The sequence below is a fragment of the Trifolium pratense genome, linkage group LG2, assembly GCF_020283565.1.
Source record: "Trifolium pratense cultivar HEN17-A07 linkage group LG2, ARS_RC_1.1, whole genome shotgun sequence".
Classification (NCBI taxonomy): domain Eukaryota; kingdom Viridiplantae; phylum Streptophyta; class Magnoliopsida; order Fabales; family Fabaceae; genus Trifolium; species Trifolium pratense.
In genome coordinates this window covers 17,310,228-17,330,037 of record NC_060060.1, presented here as the reverse complement: position 1 = coordinate 17,330,037, position 19,810 = coordinate 17,310,228, and the positions used below count along the sequence as shown (strand labels likewise).

Below are 19,810 nucleotides of genomic sequence, written 5' to 3'. Positions count from 1 at the left end.
CGGCTAGGGTTAGAAATTAACTGAAGGTTTATTAAACATAAAAAATAAAAAAATTATTGGTATCGGAGGACAGGTGGTGTGTATTCACGTGATTTGGTGCTTTAGTATTTGAAATCCGTGCTCGCACGCGCGATTCTTCCTCACACGTGCGATCAATCTCTCTTAAATCTTGAAGAAACAGTTTCTTCTACTCTGTCACCGCTAACGACGTGCTCGCTCCACCGAAAACACTTCAATTTCTCTCTAAACCGTTTCCGATCACCGGAAAAATCTTCCGATGTCGGTGAGTTTTCTTTCTCTCAATTCGAATCCGTATTCTACGCATTTTTTTTCATTAGGTTAAGATATTTCCGATGATCTTTTTGCATGCGTATAGGGAATTTTTTATCTTTATACATCAATTTTACCAATTACCAATGATTTTTCCTTTTTTTTTTTGTTGAAAATATGTCTGATCCTTTTTCTTTTTTATTTTAACTTTTGTATTTTGATTGCTGATTGTTATGTAGCTTTTGGTATCTTAGGTTTAGATAGGTATAATTAATTGTATATATACATGATTGCTCAAATTACATTGTTTTGTGATTAATTATTGTTACTATAAAGTTTTCTATCAAGGTTTAAAACAGGACAATCGTTGTTTATACGGTTTCAAGAGAATTGAATTGGGAACTATTTAAATTTGATAATTTTTTCTTGCTTATAGTTATAGTTTTATTACATGTTTGGGTATTTTTTATTTTTAATTTTTTTTTTTTGCGTTTTCTTTGTTACTTTTGGTTATCCTTTTTTATTATGTGAACCGGATAATGGAAGTATTGCTAGGTTGTGTGGTTCGGTTCCTGGTTATCCTTTTTTATTATGTGAACCGGATAATGGAAGTATTGCTAGGTTGTGTGGTTCGGTTCCTAGATTGTTTTGCATGTTGCATTTACCATACGGGCTACACAGACTTCTCTAGACATTTAGTGGGATGGAATTGTGCTCACGTCACTCGATAATTGATAAGTATTCGAGCATTAGGAGAACTTTAATCTAAAAGATAGTATCTATCAAAGGGGGAAAATCCAGCCACGTAAATACGTCAGAGTTGTATGAAACATGATATGAGTATGAAATTGTCTTCATAGATGCTGATATTTTATTTGCTGCATTGTTTGAGAATTTTTTAGAATGCAATTAATTGGAAACATTGTCACGTATTGAATGGTAAGATGCTGGAAATGATATATGACTTATGTTGAAATTATAATGAGAAAAAGAGAGAAATTAGACTTTTACATCTTGATAATACGTTTTCTTTGTAATTGTTATAACCATTTTGTCAAAAAATATAATTGTTATAACTGATAAAATAAGGGAAAACGATAGAAAGGGAGATGGAGCGATGAACTGATATTCTAAACTCTATGGTGTTTTCGGTACAATTGGTTACATGTTTTGAAAGGTTATACACCGATTTGGGTTTATAAAAATCTGGTTTTGGAAAGAAAAAAAAGGTTTGGTTTAATATTTAAGGAGTGATATCATTAAATATAAGCAAATATGAAAATAACTCCAAAGATATTGTAAGGTACACAAAAATATTGTAAGATATGTTAAAGGTATAATGTGATATTTTCTACATATTCTAGCAACTTTAAAATACTAGGTGTCTGCTTGTGGAATATTTTTATGTCTATCATATGCTTATCAATAATACCTTACAAGTAAAATTGTGTATAAGGCAAAGACAGAGACATTGACATTTATGAATTATCCTTTTAAAGGTCATCTTTTCTTGTCCCTGTTTACCTGTAATTTTATAAATTTATAAGTAGTAGCTATGAGAAGCAATTCCAGATGCCCTTATAGCGCACTGACAAGAAATACCATATCAGGATTTTGCTTTGATATTCAGTATAGATGAGTAATATGCTTTGAATTCTTCAGAGTAAAGTTTCTCAAATTTAATGCATATCCAGAGGTAGGTACTCATGGTTTTAGACTTTTAATAGTTGCATTCTTCTTTTTTCAGATAAAAACTGTCAAAGTCAGTAACGTTTCCTTGGGAGCAACTGAGCGGGACATTCAGGAGTTCTTTTCTTTTTCTGGTGACATTCATTATGTTGAACTAAGGAGGTCAGTTACTGCACTTGGTTTTGTACAGCCACTTTTCTTCGAGTGCTCTTGTTTTTGTTATGCAATTCTTAATTTCTAACTATTGATACAGTCATGATGAACGGTCTCAAATTGCTTATGTAACCTTCAAGGATTCACAGGGAGCTGAGACTGCAGTATTGCTATCGGTAATCCACTTACCATTACTTAATACGCCATCTTCCCCAAATTAAGTGACATTGAAGGTTTTTCACAAGATTTTTTTAAAATAAATAATAAGTTAATGAGTTCAAATGAGTTCAAATTACAACTACAGGATTGTCATTGTCCATAGTGGATTCTTTGAGCTGAAATATTCAGCTTTTTGGAAACATAATGCAGTATTATTGAGTTACACAAAAAAACATAATATTTGCTAATCACCAAGTTCCTCATGACTGAAACTCGTATTAAGAAGTCTTCCACCTGTCTCTCTTTTTGTGAAGACTCGTTGGAAATGCATGTTGTATTGACTGCTGGGTTGCATATTGCTAGCAACTTTTCCTTTTACTGCTTTGGATAGAAACATCTTCTAACAGGGGAACTACCTAGAAATCTAGAATTTCAGCCATCCTTCAATACAAGATTGAATATAAATGGAGCAGTGGGACAGTTTATTTTACAATCTTACGGTTGCTAATTTGATATTTTGGTGCATGATTTACTAGCCCACTAGCTATTTCCTTCTGGATGGGGTTATTTTTTGTGGTAATTGGAAAGAATAGATTGTCACCTATAGTATGTGATGTAGGACATGTATCTGATTGTAGGCTTGTAATGTAATTGTATGATTGGATGTAGTTATGAGTTTACAATGTGTTCTGTTTCGTGAATAAGTTTGTCTCAGTTGCAATGTATATAACCAAATATAACACATTTTCACATATTTCAGGGAGCAACAATAGTTGACCTGTCGGTTACAATAACTCTGGATCCAGATTACAAACTTCCACCTGGTGTCGTGGTTTCATCTGTGAGCGCCTGGCTTAGACCTCTATATTTTTTATTGTATATAAGCAGGCTCTTTCAGCCTTACATCTATGTCAAATTTTATAGGGAAATGAAACTCAAACTCCTGGTGGTGCTGAATCTGCTCTGCGGAAGGCAGAGGATGTAGTCTCCAGCATGGTAGCCAAAGGCTTTATCTTAGGGAAAGATGCTGTCAACAAAGCGAAGACTTTTGATGAGAAGCTCCAGATATCATCGACAGCATCAGCAACTGTTGCATCTTTTGACCAAAAACTTGGGCTTAGTGAAAAAATAGGTGCCGGTGCTTCAGTTGTGAGTGATAAAGTTCGAGAAGTGGATCAAAAGTTTCTTGTTTCAGAAAAGACAAAAACAGCATTTGCAGCTGCAGAACAGACAGTCAGCAGTGCTGGTTCTGCGATAATGAAGAATCGCTATATACTTACTGGGGCTACTTGGGTAACGGGTGCTTTTAGTAGGGTTTCTAAGGCAGCTGTGGAAGTAGGTCAGAAAACAAAAGAGAAAGTGGAGAATGCAGAACAGCAAGAGAAGCGAGAGGTTGAAGATCAGCATGCAAAGGTCCATTCTGAGTCCCCAAAAGCAGCAGCAGCAGCAAGTGACCAGCAGTCTCCCAGGCGTGGTCCTGCTCCTGCTCAGGGTTTGATCCTTTGATTTGCTTCTTGCGCATATATATTTATCTTCTTTGAAACTCTTGCAAACTGTTTCCAGACCATGACTGATTGGATGTGAATGTTGATAGGTTTTACCGATTACTTATCCAATTTGCTATTTAATTTTCTTTGTAAGATAAACTGCATTTCCTAGGTGTTAAATTATATATTTCTCATATTCTCTTTGGTGGCAATTATTACCAGATAATAGTTTAGCTAATAGTCAGTTCATTACTTATTACCAGATAATAGTTTAACTATAGTCAGTTCATTACTTGGCTCAGTTGTCATAGGGGTTGGTATGGAAGTTACTGCATGTATAGCTTATGCATGCATGCTCGATGTTTCTACGAGTGTTCAATCAACTCTTGCACTACTCATTAATGAGAATTTCCTCACTTCTTTGCCCACTTTAAAACCCATTTCAAAATTTGTGGTATCTAAGTTCTAATATACTAGTATAGCTTTGGTTGCCATCCAGTTTCTTCTTGAACATTCTTCATCTCCAACCTCTAAACAGCTAACCAAAACTCTGGTTACTTCATGGACAAACCTTGGTCCAGAGCAACATTATGGTGATGTCATTGATCTAGTGTTAAATGTCAAAATCTATTATGAAGACAATTATCTCAATAAATCTTTAGATTAAAGACTAAGGGCATATTTGTTAATGACGTTCGGCAAATTGTGCCTATGTCTTTGGGAGTTGCCACTTTGTATTTTATTCCAGAATACAAATTAGGGCCTCTTTCAACATTTTTCTACTTTTTAGATGAGTCCCTACACAACAGTCCCACATCAAATGTGTGGAAAGATTCTCAAGAATATAGTTATATCTCAAGGTGATATTTTTCAAGTGGCTGAAATTCAAGATCCCCTATTGATAACAACAGAGAATCTTAAGAGTATTATAGTAGTATTTAATCTAATTGAAGGCCTTGTGGGATTAAACTTTTGACCTCTTCACAAATTAAGTGTTCATTAGTTATTCTTGTGATACGATTTATTCTTGCACATAATAAGCTTGTGTCATTATATTTTAGGGACTAGGATTTGCTGTTTTTTAAAAAGAACACAGTAACACAATAATTGTTCTCATCCATTGATTTCACATCAGACAGCTTACAATACACATGCATCAAAATATTTCTGTAGCAGGCGATGGTTTCCATATTTTAGTGGGCTAATGCTACGGTGGACCACCTTCACAAGTGGTCCACCGTGGACAAGTGATCTACCGAATATGAATTTTACAAAATTCACTATTGGATTGAAAGTTTATATCGTATAGATCATCCATAAATTTTTAAAATTTTTTTGAAAATCATTTGATATGTTATTGAGACCCATCAAGATTTACGTTTTTAATAAACCGTTAATCTTTATGTGTCTCAATAACATATCAAACGATTTTTAATTTTTCTAAATTTTTCTATCGATGATCTATATGATATAAACTTTCAATCCAACGGTGGATTTTGTAAAATTCGTATTCGTTATAATGTTATTCGTGACTGGTCCACTATGGATCACTTGATGAAGCGGTCCATATTAGAATTCCCCGGCAATTTTCATGTGTGGTCTTAAATTGTGTTAATTGGCCCACTATTGAGCATTGGGAAGAATTTTACATCTAGTGATTCAAGAATGTAGACAGGTGAACTTCGCATCATTTGTTGGTGGTAAATATAATTTTGTTGCCCTCGCCTCAAATTCCATTTTGGGAATCAATGGAGGATAACATGACAAAATAGGAGGACAAATGTTACAACATTGATATTCTAACAAAGGCCTTGCCTGCACATTTTTTGGAGAGGTAGAAAGGGACTCTAGAGCATAACAGGAAACTTTATGATAAAATTAAGATCAAAATGAGTGACATTTTTTGTTGCATGAATCTTTGACTTCATCGTATAGAATTGTATAATTTGAGCTGCCAATTTTCCTGAAGTAACAATATTCATCACTCGTATATTTGTAATCTTGTTGTGTTTCACCCACTGCACTCACAACCATATCCTTTTTAACAACCATTCTACCTTGGCCACCCTGCAAATTATTTAGAATGCTATTTGAAAATCCATAATCTTGGCTCTTAGACTTTTTCTCATCAATACCTAATGTAAAATTTGAAACTGATAAATAAGTATCATCATTATCCTGCTCAAGAACTTCTTCTGAATCCAAGTAAAGGAAAAATTTTCTTTTTGTGTCATCAACCAAATCTCGAAAGGGCGATGGAACTTTAGCCAGAACACTGTCGTTGAAATCTATTATTTGATTCACCGTTTGTTTACCCCCATTCTTTGTCATAACCACCGAGTTGTAGTAATTAAAATCTTGAACAAAACTGGTTGTGATGTTACCAAAGGAGGAGTTAACCCATCCGGTTGACAAAAATGATTTCTTTACACTAGTTAAGAATGTTCCATTTAAACCATTAAATTCAAATACTAGAGATTCAACCAAAGGTTTGTCAATGTAATTCAGGAGTTTTCCTTTGTTCTACTGCTCTTTCCATCCAACCAAAGATGTAAGTTTGCATCTATAAACCAAACATTCAAAGAATTCGTCACACTGAACCGAAACAAATGAATCTTTCCATCCAATATTGTCCCTAAAAAAGGTGTAATTTCAATATCATAAGATGGAAGATCAAATGAACCAATCCCACTAATAGGTCTCCACAAGAGAGGATTAACCCCTCCAGTGTAGATCACAGTAAAAGGCCAAACTGAACCAACAACCATTTCATCAAGAGTAATCACAACTTCCCTAAAGGGTCCATTACCAGGGGTATCAGTAAGGTTATTTGCAACAAGATATTCATTTGGAGGATTACTATACCAAGTCTCATCATTTTCATGAAATGAAATATAAACCTCTAATACAGCTCTATATGCATTTTGTGGAATTATGAATTCCTTCAAACTCACATCAGTGGAATTCTGAATTTGGAACCATAATCCATCATTCAGTGGGAGATTTCTTGATATGGGCAAGATCAAATCTGCATGAAAACCACTCCCAAATGCTAAAGATTTGAACTTTTTTCTCTCATGATGATTATGAGGGTAAAAGTGGAAAGTGATATCAACATGGTAAATACCAGTATAAGTTTTGTCAACAATATTGCCTAAATAAACAACAAGTGTTTGATTTTGTTGATTCAATAACAAGGAATGGTACCTTGTGATGTCTTTTTCAACAGTCCAAACAATCCCAGTAGATCTTGGTTCTGCTGTGCAGCTTCTAAGTAACTCAACACCGCCAAGCCACACACCGAAAATGCGATCGAATTGTTTTCCTTTAGATGTTGCCTTCCATTCAAGGACAATTTTGGAGAAGTTTTGAGATTGACAAATAGAGGGAGGGGTGTAATGAGCAAGAACTGGAGGTTTGTGATAAGTGTTACCAAAGTGGTGGTGGAGAATGTGGTATGAGCATGGTTTTGTTTTTGGGAGTTCAATGGGTTTGGTTACTTCAAAGTATCTGGTTGGTGTGTCATGTGAGGATGTTGGTTCAGAAACAAGATTTAGTGTTAGTTGCTTGGTTTTGTGAAGATTTGATGCAGAAATGGGGTGGCAAAGAAGAAATATGGAAAGGAACAAAAATAGGAAGAAATTCATCATATTCATTACACCAAGACAAACTTGCATCAAGATTATTCTCTTTTTTGGTTCATTGCATCAAAATTATTCTAATACAATACAACATTTGGTGTTCAACATCAAGATTTGAAGGGAAGTTGACTTTGGCAAATTTTCTCATCCCACCCACTCATTATCTCGCACACCCCCCAAACTTCCTAATTTGCCCCTGCTATGTTGACTTCGGAAACTACGTACCGAACTTTTAACAGTTCGGAAAATGTTTTCCGAATTACTGCGACTTATACCAGAACGCAACTCTTCATATCAGTTTCAATTTTCTGCGAAGAACACAAAGGATTAGGGTTGCAAAGGGAGAAAAACGATAAGGAAACGCTAGACTTGCATCTACATCAACAAATATCATCAATAAATATTCATTGTAATTAATCATCAACAAAATTATGTAGGCCCCACATAAATTTAGTGGGATCCATTTAAAATCCAACCAATTAAAAAGAGTTTGTTGCTAACATAATTCGTTATAGGCAAGTTCTACCATGCACAAGGGCACCATATGGTGCATGGTGCACAATTCATTATAAGTTATAACGAATACGAATTTTACAAAATTAACCGTTGAATTTATAGTTTATATCATATAGATCATCTATAATCTTTTTTGAAAAAATTGAAAATCACTTGATATGTTATTGAGACCCGTTAAAATTAACGGTTTATGAATTTTTATTAAATACCATTAATCTTTATGATATTCAATAATATATCAAATGATTTTAAAATTTTTTATGAATGATCTATATAATATAAACTTGCAATCCAACTATTAATTTTGTAAAATTCATATTCGTTATAATAAAATCGGGACTTGTGCACCATGCACCATATGATGCACTTGTGCATGTTAGCCAAAGACTTCGTTATAATATTCATATATTAATGTTGGGCTGGGCCTATTCTTATCTTGTAACTTATATGATTTTTTTAAAAATGTTATATGGCCCTATTTTAATACAAGGGCTATTTTTATTTATAATTTATAGAGTCTATATTTATTTTATTTAGAGAGTATTGATCTGTACAATTAAATAAATAAGCTATATTTCAATAATTTTTTTAGGTTACTTTTGTTTCATATTTATTTTACTATAGATATTTTGAGATTAATTATCTTTTGTTGGTTTGGGCCTTTTTTTAAAAAAATAATATGAAGACTTTTATTTTGTATAATTTATATTAGGAATTTTTTAAAATTTATACGAAGGCCTACTTTATTTGTAATTTATATTTAATATTAATATGGGTTCATTTGTTTCTTTTTTTAATTTATATGGGAGCTTATGGTAAATAATACAGGCCTATTTTGGTAATTTACATGGGGCCTATTATTATCCGGTTTAAATTTTTAAAACTAAATTTTCACTGCAAGTGTCTTATATTTAAAATTTTGTTAGTTTCACTGCAAGTGTCTTTTTTTTTTTTGTGTCCATTCATATTTACTAAATTTGACTCAATATAATCATAAGATTATCAACATAATTAACTCATGTTGAATTTCAACATGAGGGGATAGAAAAACCGTTACAGGACAGACCAATAGGATTTCATTTTTTTTCAAGTATTGCTTTTTAGGCCCTTTTAGTTACTCCGAAACCCCCCAAAAATCCCAAAATGCCCCTAAATTTAGGTCTAGTTCAGTTTGGGTTTTACAACCCGAATTCAACTTTTTTCGTATCATAGGAACCAAAATCATGGATTATAAGGATCAAGTGGCAGCAAGCATGGTAAGGATATGCCATAGAAAGTGATATTTTATCATTGCTGTAGATTTCGAAGCTTGAGTAAAGGATTTGTTTGTTTTAACCGGGCGGATTAGATGGGAGGAATTTTATGTGTTGTAAGAGGGAGAGACTTTAATGGAAAGAAAGTGAAATTTTACTTCCTTTTTCACCATTACAAACAAAATGTCTTCTTTAGAACAAGATGTATCACAAAAACCTTGAACTATCAGGATCAGAAAACAAATCTATACCAAAAATCCAAGCCATTCAATAAACAAGTTCAACAACAACTAAATGATTCAATAAAACAAGCACACATACAGTCAGCAGAGTATGAGATTTGTACATATGCAATTATGCTTCCTGAATTTCCTTTCCAGCTTCCTGAAATTGGTTTTCATTTGCTTCCTGAAATTCCACCAAGCTTTCAAGTTCCAACGCTTCTTGAAATTGGTTCAATTATGCTTTCTCGAGATTATGTTATGGTGTCTATGAAGGACCCTATGAGGAGAACAACAACAACAACACTCTGTTACTATACACTCAGTTTCTTCACCGAAAACACTTCATCATTTTCTACCGCACCTCTGTTTCTGCAGCCTAATGGCCATGTTCGGTTCGCAGGATCCGAAAACGGAAAGGTTCGGTTCGTAGGATCCGAAAATAGAAAGGTTCGGTTCTTAGGATCCGAAAAACGGAGAGGTTCGGTTCGCTGGATCCGAACAAAAACGCAGGAAAGCATAAGCAACGCAATCACGCACGATTCAAGTGATGAGCGAGAACGACGGCGACGATGACCTTGAATGTGGTTGGACGGGTGAACTGAGGTATGGGAGAAGCTGCATCACGCACACTGAACAGAGAAAACACAGCTTTATCAAGGCCTTTCGGATGAGCATACTTATATTAGTTTGATGAATGTTTATTCAGATGAAGGTAAATGGGATAATGCTATTAATTTGTTTTATGAATTGGAACGCTTAGATAAAATGCTTTATAATGATGAAATTCCACACTGCTCACACATATGTACTTTGCCAGATTATGTTAAAAATAATGTGTTTATTAATGGACTTGATGTACTGTTGCTAATTTACTTTCACGGTGTTGGGAATGTTTATGATTTTTTTTTTTTTACAAAGTATTTTTTTATTTTTATTTTTCTGAATTGTTGATTTTCTGCATAGACTACCTTCAATGTTTGTTAATGAATTTGACTAAATGAATTTTTAAATGTGAGATCACTACCAAGATAATTCACTCATATTGTCCACAAATCATATTAGCTTAATCGACAGATTTGTCGAAATTGTTAGGTCACATACCATGATCGGGGTTTTTTTTTTTGATAAGAAATACCATGATCGGGGTTTGAATCTCGATCCTCTATTTTGTTTGTGAGTTTTCAATAGTTCGTTTGTGTTCCAAGTTCCAACAACAAAAAATCGCTTACATTAAAGGATAAAAACAACAGTTTTCTTTTTTTTTGTTTTTTGGTAGAAAACAACAGTTTTCTTTTATTGATAAAAAATCGTTACGAACCGTTCTATGAAGATTTTCTTTTTCTTTCAAGCACTCTTCCTAAATATCAATCTCAAATTTTCAATACTATTTTCTTCCATCCTCTTATCCCTTCCAAAATCCCATTAAAGGGCCACCCAAGGACATTATCATTTATTTAGCTTCTGGACGTAGTACGAAAGATGTAAGTCTTTGACAATGTAAGAAAAGAAAGCAAAAAATGGAAAAAGAGATATTGACTTGGTTACTGATCGTGTAGACCAGAATGATGCGACTTCGCCGGCGTTTGCGGTGGTTGAGAGCGTTTGAGACCCCTGTTGAAGCGGAGGGGGGTTGTGTACCTGCAGGCACTCCGACGCTCAAGTCAGTTTGTGTGTAAGGTTTTCTTGGCTAAAAATAATGCGTACCTTGCAAATGAAGTGGAGATGTATATATATAGCCCCCAGCGCTGGGCTAAGGCCCTTGATGGCATTAATGGCCATCAAGTGGCTGCCGGAAAACGGCTAAGGAGCCATGATGTGCAGTTAATGCTCATCATTCCGGTGTCTAGACGTTACAGAAGCCATGGAGAAGTAGCCGTTGGTATCCCGAGCATTTATGGTGTGCCCGGTGGGTAAGGGTCAGCTCGACTACACAAGCTCGTTGGCTTGTGTGCCGAGCTTCTAAGCTCGGCCCAGAACAGGAGCCCCCCAAGTTGTTATGCTCTTAACTGAGGATAATAACTTTGGAGTCACACCATCTGATGCTATACGAGGGAAACAGCACTTCAGGAGCGTTTGCTCGATTCTTTGAGGAAATTGGAGTGATAACTCCTATGATCCGCTTGGTTGATAGTCAAGGCTTTCAGGGGAATCCACGCTATTTTCCAAGGCAGTCAACTCCGAAGCTCGTGTACGTCAGACGGGTCAATCTTTGGGAATTGCAGCCGCCCATTCATTTATTGTGGGCCTTTTAACGGAGGTATTGGGCTTTCTTGAAAAGAGGCAACCTTTTTATAAGTACTTCCTGCTTTTTCTAACCCTCATTCGTGTTTTTAGGCAAGCAACGATGGAACGGCAGAATACTCAGGAAGCTGTTAAGGGGAAGAGCTCTCGCAGAGGCAAGGGAACTGCGCCTTCAAGGTCTCAACCTCCTCGCAGGTCTGCCCGTTTGAAGCGTTCTACGGAGGTCAAATTTGAAGCGATCGTACTTTCTTCCGATTCTTCTGACCTTTCACCTTTATCTCATATCTAGATTTAGGTTTTGTATGGCGATGTTTTTAATTTCCTCTGGATGTCGAATCGATTATTTTGCATGCTCGGCGCTTTCAAGCTTATGCTCTGATTGTCTTTTCATTGTGACGACCTGGATACTTGATGTCTTTTTGTTTGCGCTCGACCAGTTTTGAGGTTTTTAACTTAGTAATTTTCCAAACATTCTATACGCCGAACTACTCGTTTCTTCGCGCTAGTGTGTGCTTGGACGGTAGTCATCGTTGTGGTAGCTGGTACCATTTGATACCGGGCTTAGAAGGTGTGGGGAACCATTATAAGTGTTTGGAGATGTTTATCCAAACTAACAACGAGGAGAGGGGCTGTTGTTAAGCTTTTCTCCTCGGGGTGTGAACATCCCATCGCGAGCTGGGGTTCTACCGGGCGTGTACTACGACGATGGTGTTCCGTGGTCTAGAACTTTCCTCGCCAACATCATCGAGCTCCTAATGTCTCGACTTTGTTTTATATTTTAAGATTCATGCCCGTACCTAAGCACTCCTCCGTTGTATAGGCGTGCTTCTCATGGGCGAAGACACAGCCTTCATCGAGGGACGGCTTTGAGCTTCCCTCAACTGTAGTATTGTTTGAGCTTTTCGGCATTCCAAGGTCGAGGAATTTCTTTTCCGTAAAGATCTTCCAAATAATAAGCACTGTTTTCGGTTTTGGCTCGGACACGATAAGGTCCCTCCCAATTTGCCGCGAGTTTACCCTCGCGGGAATCTTTTTGGTTACGTCGGAGTACTAGTGTCCCAACGTCGAATTCTCGCTTGATGACCTTTTTATCATGCTGTTTTGCTATTTTTTTGTTTCAAAGTGGCTTCTCGGAGGGCTGCGCCGTCTCGGAGTTTCTCCAAGAGATCGAGCTCCTCTCTGAGCATTTCGTGGTTGTCTTCCCCTTCGAGGGGTACTTCCGTTCGGAATGAGGATGCTCCGGTTTCTACTGGAATTACGGCCTCTGTTCCGTACGTTAGTCGGAAAGGCGTTTCTCCCGTTGTAGAATGTGGAGTGGTTCGGTAGGACCAGAGTACGCTTGTGTAGTTCCTCTGTCCATTTTCCTTTTGCTTCATCCAATCTTCTCTTGAGTCCTCGGTTTTTCTTGACTTTTAGGCCTCCTTAGATCTATGGCCTTCTGTTTCTCCTCGTAGGCGATGTATTTCTTTGCCTTTTCGAAGAATGCATCTAACGTCTTCGGCTCTTCGATACCGACAGCTTTAGCAAAGTTGCTGTCCCGACGTAGTCCCCTGTCGAGGAGATACAGCTTCATGCTCTCCACGACCTTTACCTCTACGGCTGCTTTGTTGAACCGTTCGAGGTAGGACCTTAGGGGCTCGGTTTCACCTTGAATGATGGCTTCGAGGGTTGCTTCAGTTTTTGGATGACGCCTCGAAGAAGTGAAGTGAGCCCGGAAGCGGGCGCATAGGTCCGACCAGGAGTCTACGGATCCTGGCGCCAAGCTCTTGTACCAAGCCATAGCGCCTTTCCTCAGAGTTGTGGGAAAGAGCTTACACTTGATAGAGCCTCGTACATTTCTGTACTCGAGGAGAGCTTCCAGATTCTCTATGTGCTCGTCTGGATCTGTCGAGCCATCGTAGGTATCCATCGCCGGTGGTTTCTCGAGACCGACCGGTAGAGGGAGTTCTCGGATCCTTCGGGAGAGGGGGCCTTGGTGGCTGTCCCTTTCTTCTGGGGATCGATTCCTTTGGCGGCGAGGAGGGTTGTCCCTTCTAGGGGAATGTCTCCTCGGTGGGGTGGAGTTTCGAGATGTTGCCTCGTTTCTCCTCGGGCTCGACCTCCTCTCGCTCCTACGGCGAGGTGGTGAGCGTGACCTGGAGTAGGTTCTGCTCCTCACAGGTGTGGGTGAACGGCGAGCTGGGCGAGCTTGCGCCGTTACCCTTGATTCAGCAATTGCGTCGATGCGACGGCTTTGTTGCTCGAGCCTTTGATTTTGCTGCTCGAATCGCTGGTTCTGCTGCAGTAATAAGTCCGACTAGCGGTTGATTGCATTGACCAGCGCAGCCATCATATCCTGCATGGGAACGCCCGGAGGGATAGCCGCTGCAGGAGTCGCCTGTGGCGGGGTTGCCACAGGGATATGCGGTTCTTCTAGGTTGTAGGGCTCGTCATGCACGTTTTGCCCCTCTTGGCCATCTTCCGTTACGGAGGCGAACTGACCGTCCAACGGGTGGTACGGTGCGTAGTCCATCGGTGTTCCATGGTTCTTCGCCACGTGCTCCGGGATTTGGTGGTTGTTAACGCCAGCCATTGGTCGTGAAGAAGGTGTTTTGAAGGAAGTTTTAGTTTTTGGTTTGGTTAAACAGGGAAACTATGCTCCTCACAGACGGCGCCACTGATCGTGTAGACCAGAATGATGCGACTTCACCGGCGTTTGCGGTGGTTGAGAGCGTTTGAGACCCCTGTTGAAGCGGAGGGGGGTTGTGTACCTGCAGGCACTCCGACGCTCAAGTCAGTTTGTGTGTAAGGTTTTCTTGGCTAAAAATAATGCGTACCTTGCAAATGAAGTGGAGATGCATATATATAGCCCCCAGCGCTGGGCTAAGGCCCTTGATGGCATTAATGGCCATCAAGTGGCTGCCGGAAAACGGCTAAGGAGCCATGATGTGCAGTTAATGCTCATCATTCCGGTGTCTAGACGTTACAGAAGCCATGGAGAAGTAGCCGTTGGTATCCCGAGCATTTATGGTGTGCCCGGTGGGTAAGGGTCAGCTCGACTACACAAGCTCGTTGGCTTGTGTGCCGAGCTTCTAAGCTCGGCCCAGAACAGTTATAAAAATTAAAACAACTGTAGTTGCATGAAAAGACCTTCTACTATCAATAAAGGGTGTGTTTGATGAGTAAAACAGCAAGGACCGAACAGAACAGTACATGACAGAACAAGATAATACAAGACATGACAAACCTGTACCAGAAAGATATAGGAAGATAATATTTTTATATTCAAAAATAAAATGGGTATTTTCGTATTTTTTATAGTTGTACTGTGAACAAAAAGTTGTCCCGTGATTAAGTGAGGGACAAAAAATCTTGTTTTTGTCGTGTTCTTGCTACCTAATTTGTCCAGTTTCATAACCAATTTCAAATCAAACAGAAAGTTGTCCTGTCCAGTCCTTGTTTTTTAACAAATCAAACGCACCCAATAGTATTGTTTTTCTTTATTATTATTATTATTTTTTTGACAGTGTTTTTCTTTATTAGTTGTTATTTAAAGAACGGGAGTAATATTTACACTAAAATATATGGCTCTTTTTAGCAGTACTATATTGGGTTAAAAACTTTTAAAGGTTTTAGTCAAAAAAAAAATATATATATGTTATTATTTTTTCTCAATTTTATCTTTGTCATTTTAAATGAAGAAAATTAAATATATAAATTAGTTCAATAGCTAATTTTACTAAACAATACAAATCCAACCAATTAACTTATTTATCCGCTATAAGCAATAAGTTAGCTTATAATTTATTCAATATATGTTTATCCTATTAGAATATTAGAATATCCTTGTATTTACTATAATCATAATTGTATATTATTAGCTTCCGAATATAGACATTGTATATATTGGAAATCAGATCAATGAATAAGGCAAGGGATTCAATTCTTACATGGTATCACCTTCTCGATCCAAACCCTAGAATACTACTTGCCGCCGCCGCCCACCCACTGCTCTACCATGGCAGCCATCCCTCCTAAAACCTCTGATGACACTTCATCAGCCCAATCCTCTCCTACACCAGTGGCGCAAAACAAATTTCACTCTGCTTTCGCTATTAACAACGTCAAAACTATCATTCCCGTGACGTTGGAAAACGACTCTAATCTCTACATCTCCTGGTCTGCTTTGTTCAAAGTCCAAGCACGTGTTCATAACGTGCTCGACCACATCATCACGCCAACCGACGCACCGTCCATTCAAGCATCTGCCGACCTCAAAGCCTCTGATCCTAACCTTTGGAATCGACTTGATGCTGTTGTGTTGCAATGGATGTACGCAACAGTCTCCACCGATATACTTCAATCCATTCTCGTCGCCGATGACTCTGCCGAAGCATGCTGGAAGCGTATCGCTGCCATGTTTAATGACAACAAACATGCCCGCGCGGTACAACTTGAAAATCAATTCGCCAATACCAACCTTGAAGACTTTCCTTCCACCAAGGCGTATTGCGATCGTCTCAAAACTCTCTCCGATCAACTGGCCAACGTTGATGCTTCTGTATCCAACACAAGGCTTGTTCTCAAAATGATCTCCGGACTCACCGAAGCATATTCTGGCTTCGTGACCTATATCCAGCAGCACGACCCCCTCCCTCTGTTTCCTACTGCTCGTTCTCGGCTTGAACTCGAAGAATCCACTATGCTCCAACGTGCGACGCGTGAATCACGCTCATCTTCTGTGCCGACCGCGCTGCACACCAACACAGTGAACTCGGATAACACCAAACGTGTTACTGCCGACGAGGGAGAAGGAAGGACCAATCCTCCGTCGAACCATCGCGGTCGTGGCAGGGGCAGGAAACAGCAGTCCGGCGGTCGCACCTCTAGACGAAATAGCAGGAACAGCGGTGCTCCGCATCATGGTGGTCGCGGTTATCGTGGTCAATTGAATTGGCCACATTGGAATCCGCAAAATTGGCAGGCTTGGTCGACTATCGCTCCTTGGATGTTACCTCCCTGCCCTTACCCATCGGCTCGGCCTAACAACAATACTCAGCCTCAACAAAATGGAGTTCTTGGACCTGGACCACAACAGGCTGCGTTTAATGCTAATACCACCAGCCCAACAGACATTGCAAGTGCCTTCAACACACTCAACCTTGCTCAGCCAGACCCTTCTTGGTACATGGACACCGGAGCTACATCTCATATGACATCCTCGCAAGGTAATCTCTCGTCTTATTTTAAATTAAGCAATAATAATAAAATCATTGTCGGAAATGGTCATTCCGTTCCAATTTACGGTCTTGGTAGTACACATTTAGCAAAACCTCACCCACCACTTGTCCTAAACAATGTCCTTCATGCTCCACATTTAATCAAAAACTTAGTATCAGTTCGTCAATTTACTACTGATAATCAAGTCTCCATTGAATTTGACCCGTTTTGTTTTTCTGTGAAGGATTTTCGGACGGGGATACCTATCATGAGATGTGAAAGCCAAGGCAACCTATATCCCATCACCAATCACACATCCACAAATAAGACCGAGCATCCATCCACCTTTGCAGCTTTGTCATCGTCTGTCTGGCACAATCGTCTGGGACACCCTGGCGGACATGTTTTATCTTTTCTTTGCAAAAATAAGTTGATTGATTGTAATCAACCGAATAAGTTAAATTCTCAGTTTTGTCATTCGTGTCCTCTTGGTAAACATTTCCAATTACCATTTTTCAGTTCTAATAATACTAGTTTGATGCCTTTTGATATTTTACATAGTGATGTATGGACATCTCCTGTTTTAAGTTCTACAGGTCACAAATATTATGTTTTGTTTCTGGATGACTATTCAAATTTTTTATGGACTTTTCCTATGTCAAATAAGTCTCAAGTTTATCCTATTTTTCAAAAACTAAGAGCATACATCAAAACACAATTTCAACGGGAAATTAAAACAAGCTCCTAGAGCGTGGTACAAACGCTTTGCAGATTACGCCTCCTCCATCGGTTTCTGTCAAAGCAAGTGTGATAATTCACTTTTCATCTACAAGAAAGACTCTCATGTTGCCTACCTTCTCCTTTATGTAGATGACATCATTCTCACCACCTCCTCTGATACATTGCGACAGTCCATCATATCTCTTCTCAGTTCTGAATTTGCTATGAAAGACTTGGGACATCTCAACTATTTCTTAGGAATCGCGGTGCAACGCCATGCACACGGCCTGTTTTTGTCTCAAAAGAAATATGCTGAAGAAATCCTCTCCCGCGCCAGTATGCCCTCATGCAAAACTTGTCCTACTCCAGTGGATACCAAACCCAAGCTCAGTGCTACACATAGTGTCCCCTATGCCGATCCCTCTCTCTACCGCAGCCTTGCACGTGCTCTTCAGTATCTCACATTTACACGACCTGACATCTCATATGCAGTGCAACAAATCTGTCTCTTCATGCACAATCCCATGGACACTCATATGCACGCTCTTCGCCGGATACTGCGCTACATTAGGGGCACGACACACTACGGTTTACATCTATATCCATCATCCACCAGTTCTTTAATTTCATATACTGATGCAGATTGGGGAGGATGTCCGGACACTCGCCGTTCAACTTCCGGCTATTGTGTGTTCCTTGGTGACAATCTTCTCTCCTGGTCGTCCAAAAGGCAACCCACACTCTCACGATCTAGCGCCGAAGCCGAATACCGCGGCGTCGCAAATGTAGTCTCCGAATCCTGCTGGTTACGCAACCTTTTGCTCGAGTTACACTGCCCCATTCACAAGGCCACCATGGTCTATTGTGACAACGTAAGTGCTATATATCTTTCAGGTAATCCAGTTCAGCATCAACGAACAAAACACATTGAGATGGACATTCATTTCGTTCGCGAAAAGGTTGCTCGTGGTCAAGTTCGAGTCCTCCATGTTCCTTCCAAACATCAGATTGCGGACATCTTTACGAAAGGTCTTCCACTCATTCTATTTCAAGATTTTCGGGACAGTCTCAGCATTCGTCCACCTCCCGCTTCGACTGCGGGGGAGTATTAGAATATTAGAATATCCTTGTATTTACTATAATCATAATTGTATATTATTAGCTTCCGAATATAGACATTGTATATATTGGAAATCAGATCAATGAATAAGGCAAGGGATTCAATTCTTACATATCCGTCATAAGTTAGCTTATCAGTTATTCGTGCTAGTTCGATTCCTACGTAACAATAAGAGTTTAATTAATCTTATAACCTTGAGATACAAAATTCAAATTCCTTAAAGACAATTGAAAAATAACCAAAAAAAATATATATAAGCAATTCAACTAAATAATTTAATTTATATCTTTAAAATTTAAAATATTTACTCATGAGTCGTGTAGCAAGTGAAAGTCATGTGTATTTCTATCAAAGAAGCATGTAAAGTCTTATAAAAAATTATCTCAAATAATAGTGGTAATATTTTTATTTGTTTGACTTAAATGAAGTTTATTTACCATTTGAACATATTCCTTTAGATAATAAACTATTTGAACCCACGCTTTTTATTCTTTAAAATAGTGATTTAATATCATTGATAAAAAAAAGTGATTTAATATTAAATAAGTCATAAAAACTAACAGTTTTTAGCAAATTTTTCTAGGCAAATTTAAAATAAATTGGATTGTTTTCATTTTTTTATCAAGTAATTAGAATTTTACACTAAAGCCACACTTAAGGTAACAAGTGAAGAGTTCAAAGTTTAAACTTTTGATCCCTATAACAAACAATATTCTTATCAACTGAGTTATACTCCCGAAAACTGATCAACGAATCATTTTTATTATTTCTTTAAGTCATTCTTAACTCTTTATATCTCTTAATTTCATTGTTTCTTTCTTATATATTTTTTTATACGAACTTTCTTAATAATTTATTTATATTTGATTTAAGAGTATAAAAATAGTGGTGTTGACTTAAAACCTCAAAATATGATCCTCTTAAGAGCTCATGACTGATTCCATCTAACGCTAATTTTGATAAACATGTTCACACGAAAAAATAAAAAATTCCGACTTTAAATAGAACTTTTCCAAGCAAACGATTAAATTTATCCCCTCAAATTAATTGGTAATTGAGCTTCAACAAAGAGTATAAAAATAGTGAGAGCAGCATCACACATGCGTGACACGAATCACGCTCTTCCATCGTAACAAAC

At 38.1% G+C, this 19,810-nt stretch overlaps 3 protein-coding genes across 3 annotated transcripts; 1 reads left to right on the top strand and 2 right to left on the bottom strand.

Annotated features, from left to right (window-relative positions):
• Positions 1-61: 61 nt before the first annotated feature.
• On the top strand, positions 62-3,970 carry LOC123908262 (binding partner of ACD11 1-like). The gene is made up of 5 exons (XM_045958845.1): positions 62-283; positions 2,018-2,121; positions 2,213-2,288; positions 3,032-3,112; positions 3,196-3,970. Exons 1-5 carry the CDS (start codon positions 278-280, stop codon positions 3,775-3,777), a joined length of 849 nt encoding a protein of 282 aa, XP_045814801.1. The 5' UTR covers positions 62-277; the 3' UTR covers positions 3,778-3,970.
• A 1,456-nt stretch (positions 3,971-5,426) lies between these two features.
• On the bottom strand, positions 5,427-7,689 carry LOC123908261 (peptide-N4-(N-acetyl-beta-glucosaminyl)asparagine amidase A-like). Its single transcript, XM_045958844.1, is given in 2 exon segments — positions 5,427-6,295; positions 6,298-7,689. Coding segments are annotated over 2 exon segments (1,791 nt in total). The 5' UTR covers positions 7,436-7,689; the 3' UTR covers positions 5,427-5,642.
• A 5,316-nt stretch (positions 7,690-13,005) lies between these two features.
• On the bottom strand, positions 13,006-14,205 carry LOC123904289 (serine/arginine repetitive matrix protein 1-like). Its single transcript, XM_045953970.1, has 3 exons — positions 13,951-14,205; positions 13,468-13,908; positions 13,006-13,398 (listed from the first exon to the last, which is right to left on the bottom strand). The coding sequence occupies exons 1-3, from the start codon at positions 14,203-14,205 to the stop codon at positions 13,006-13,008; spliced, it is 1,089 nt and encodes a 362-aa protein (XP_045809926.1).
• Between the last annotated feature and the right edge of the window lie 5,605 nt (positions 14,206-19,810).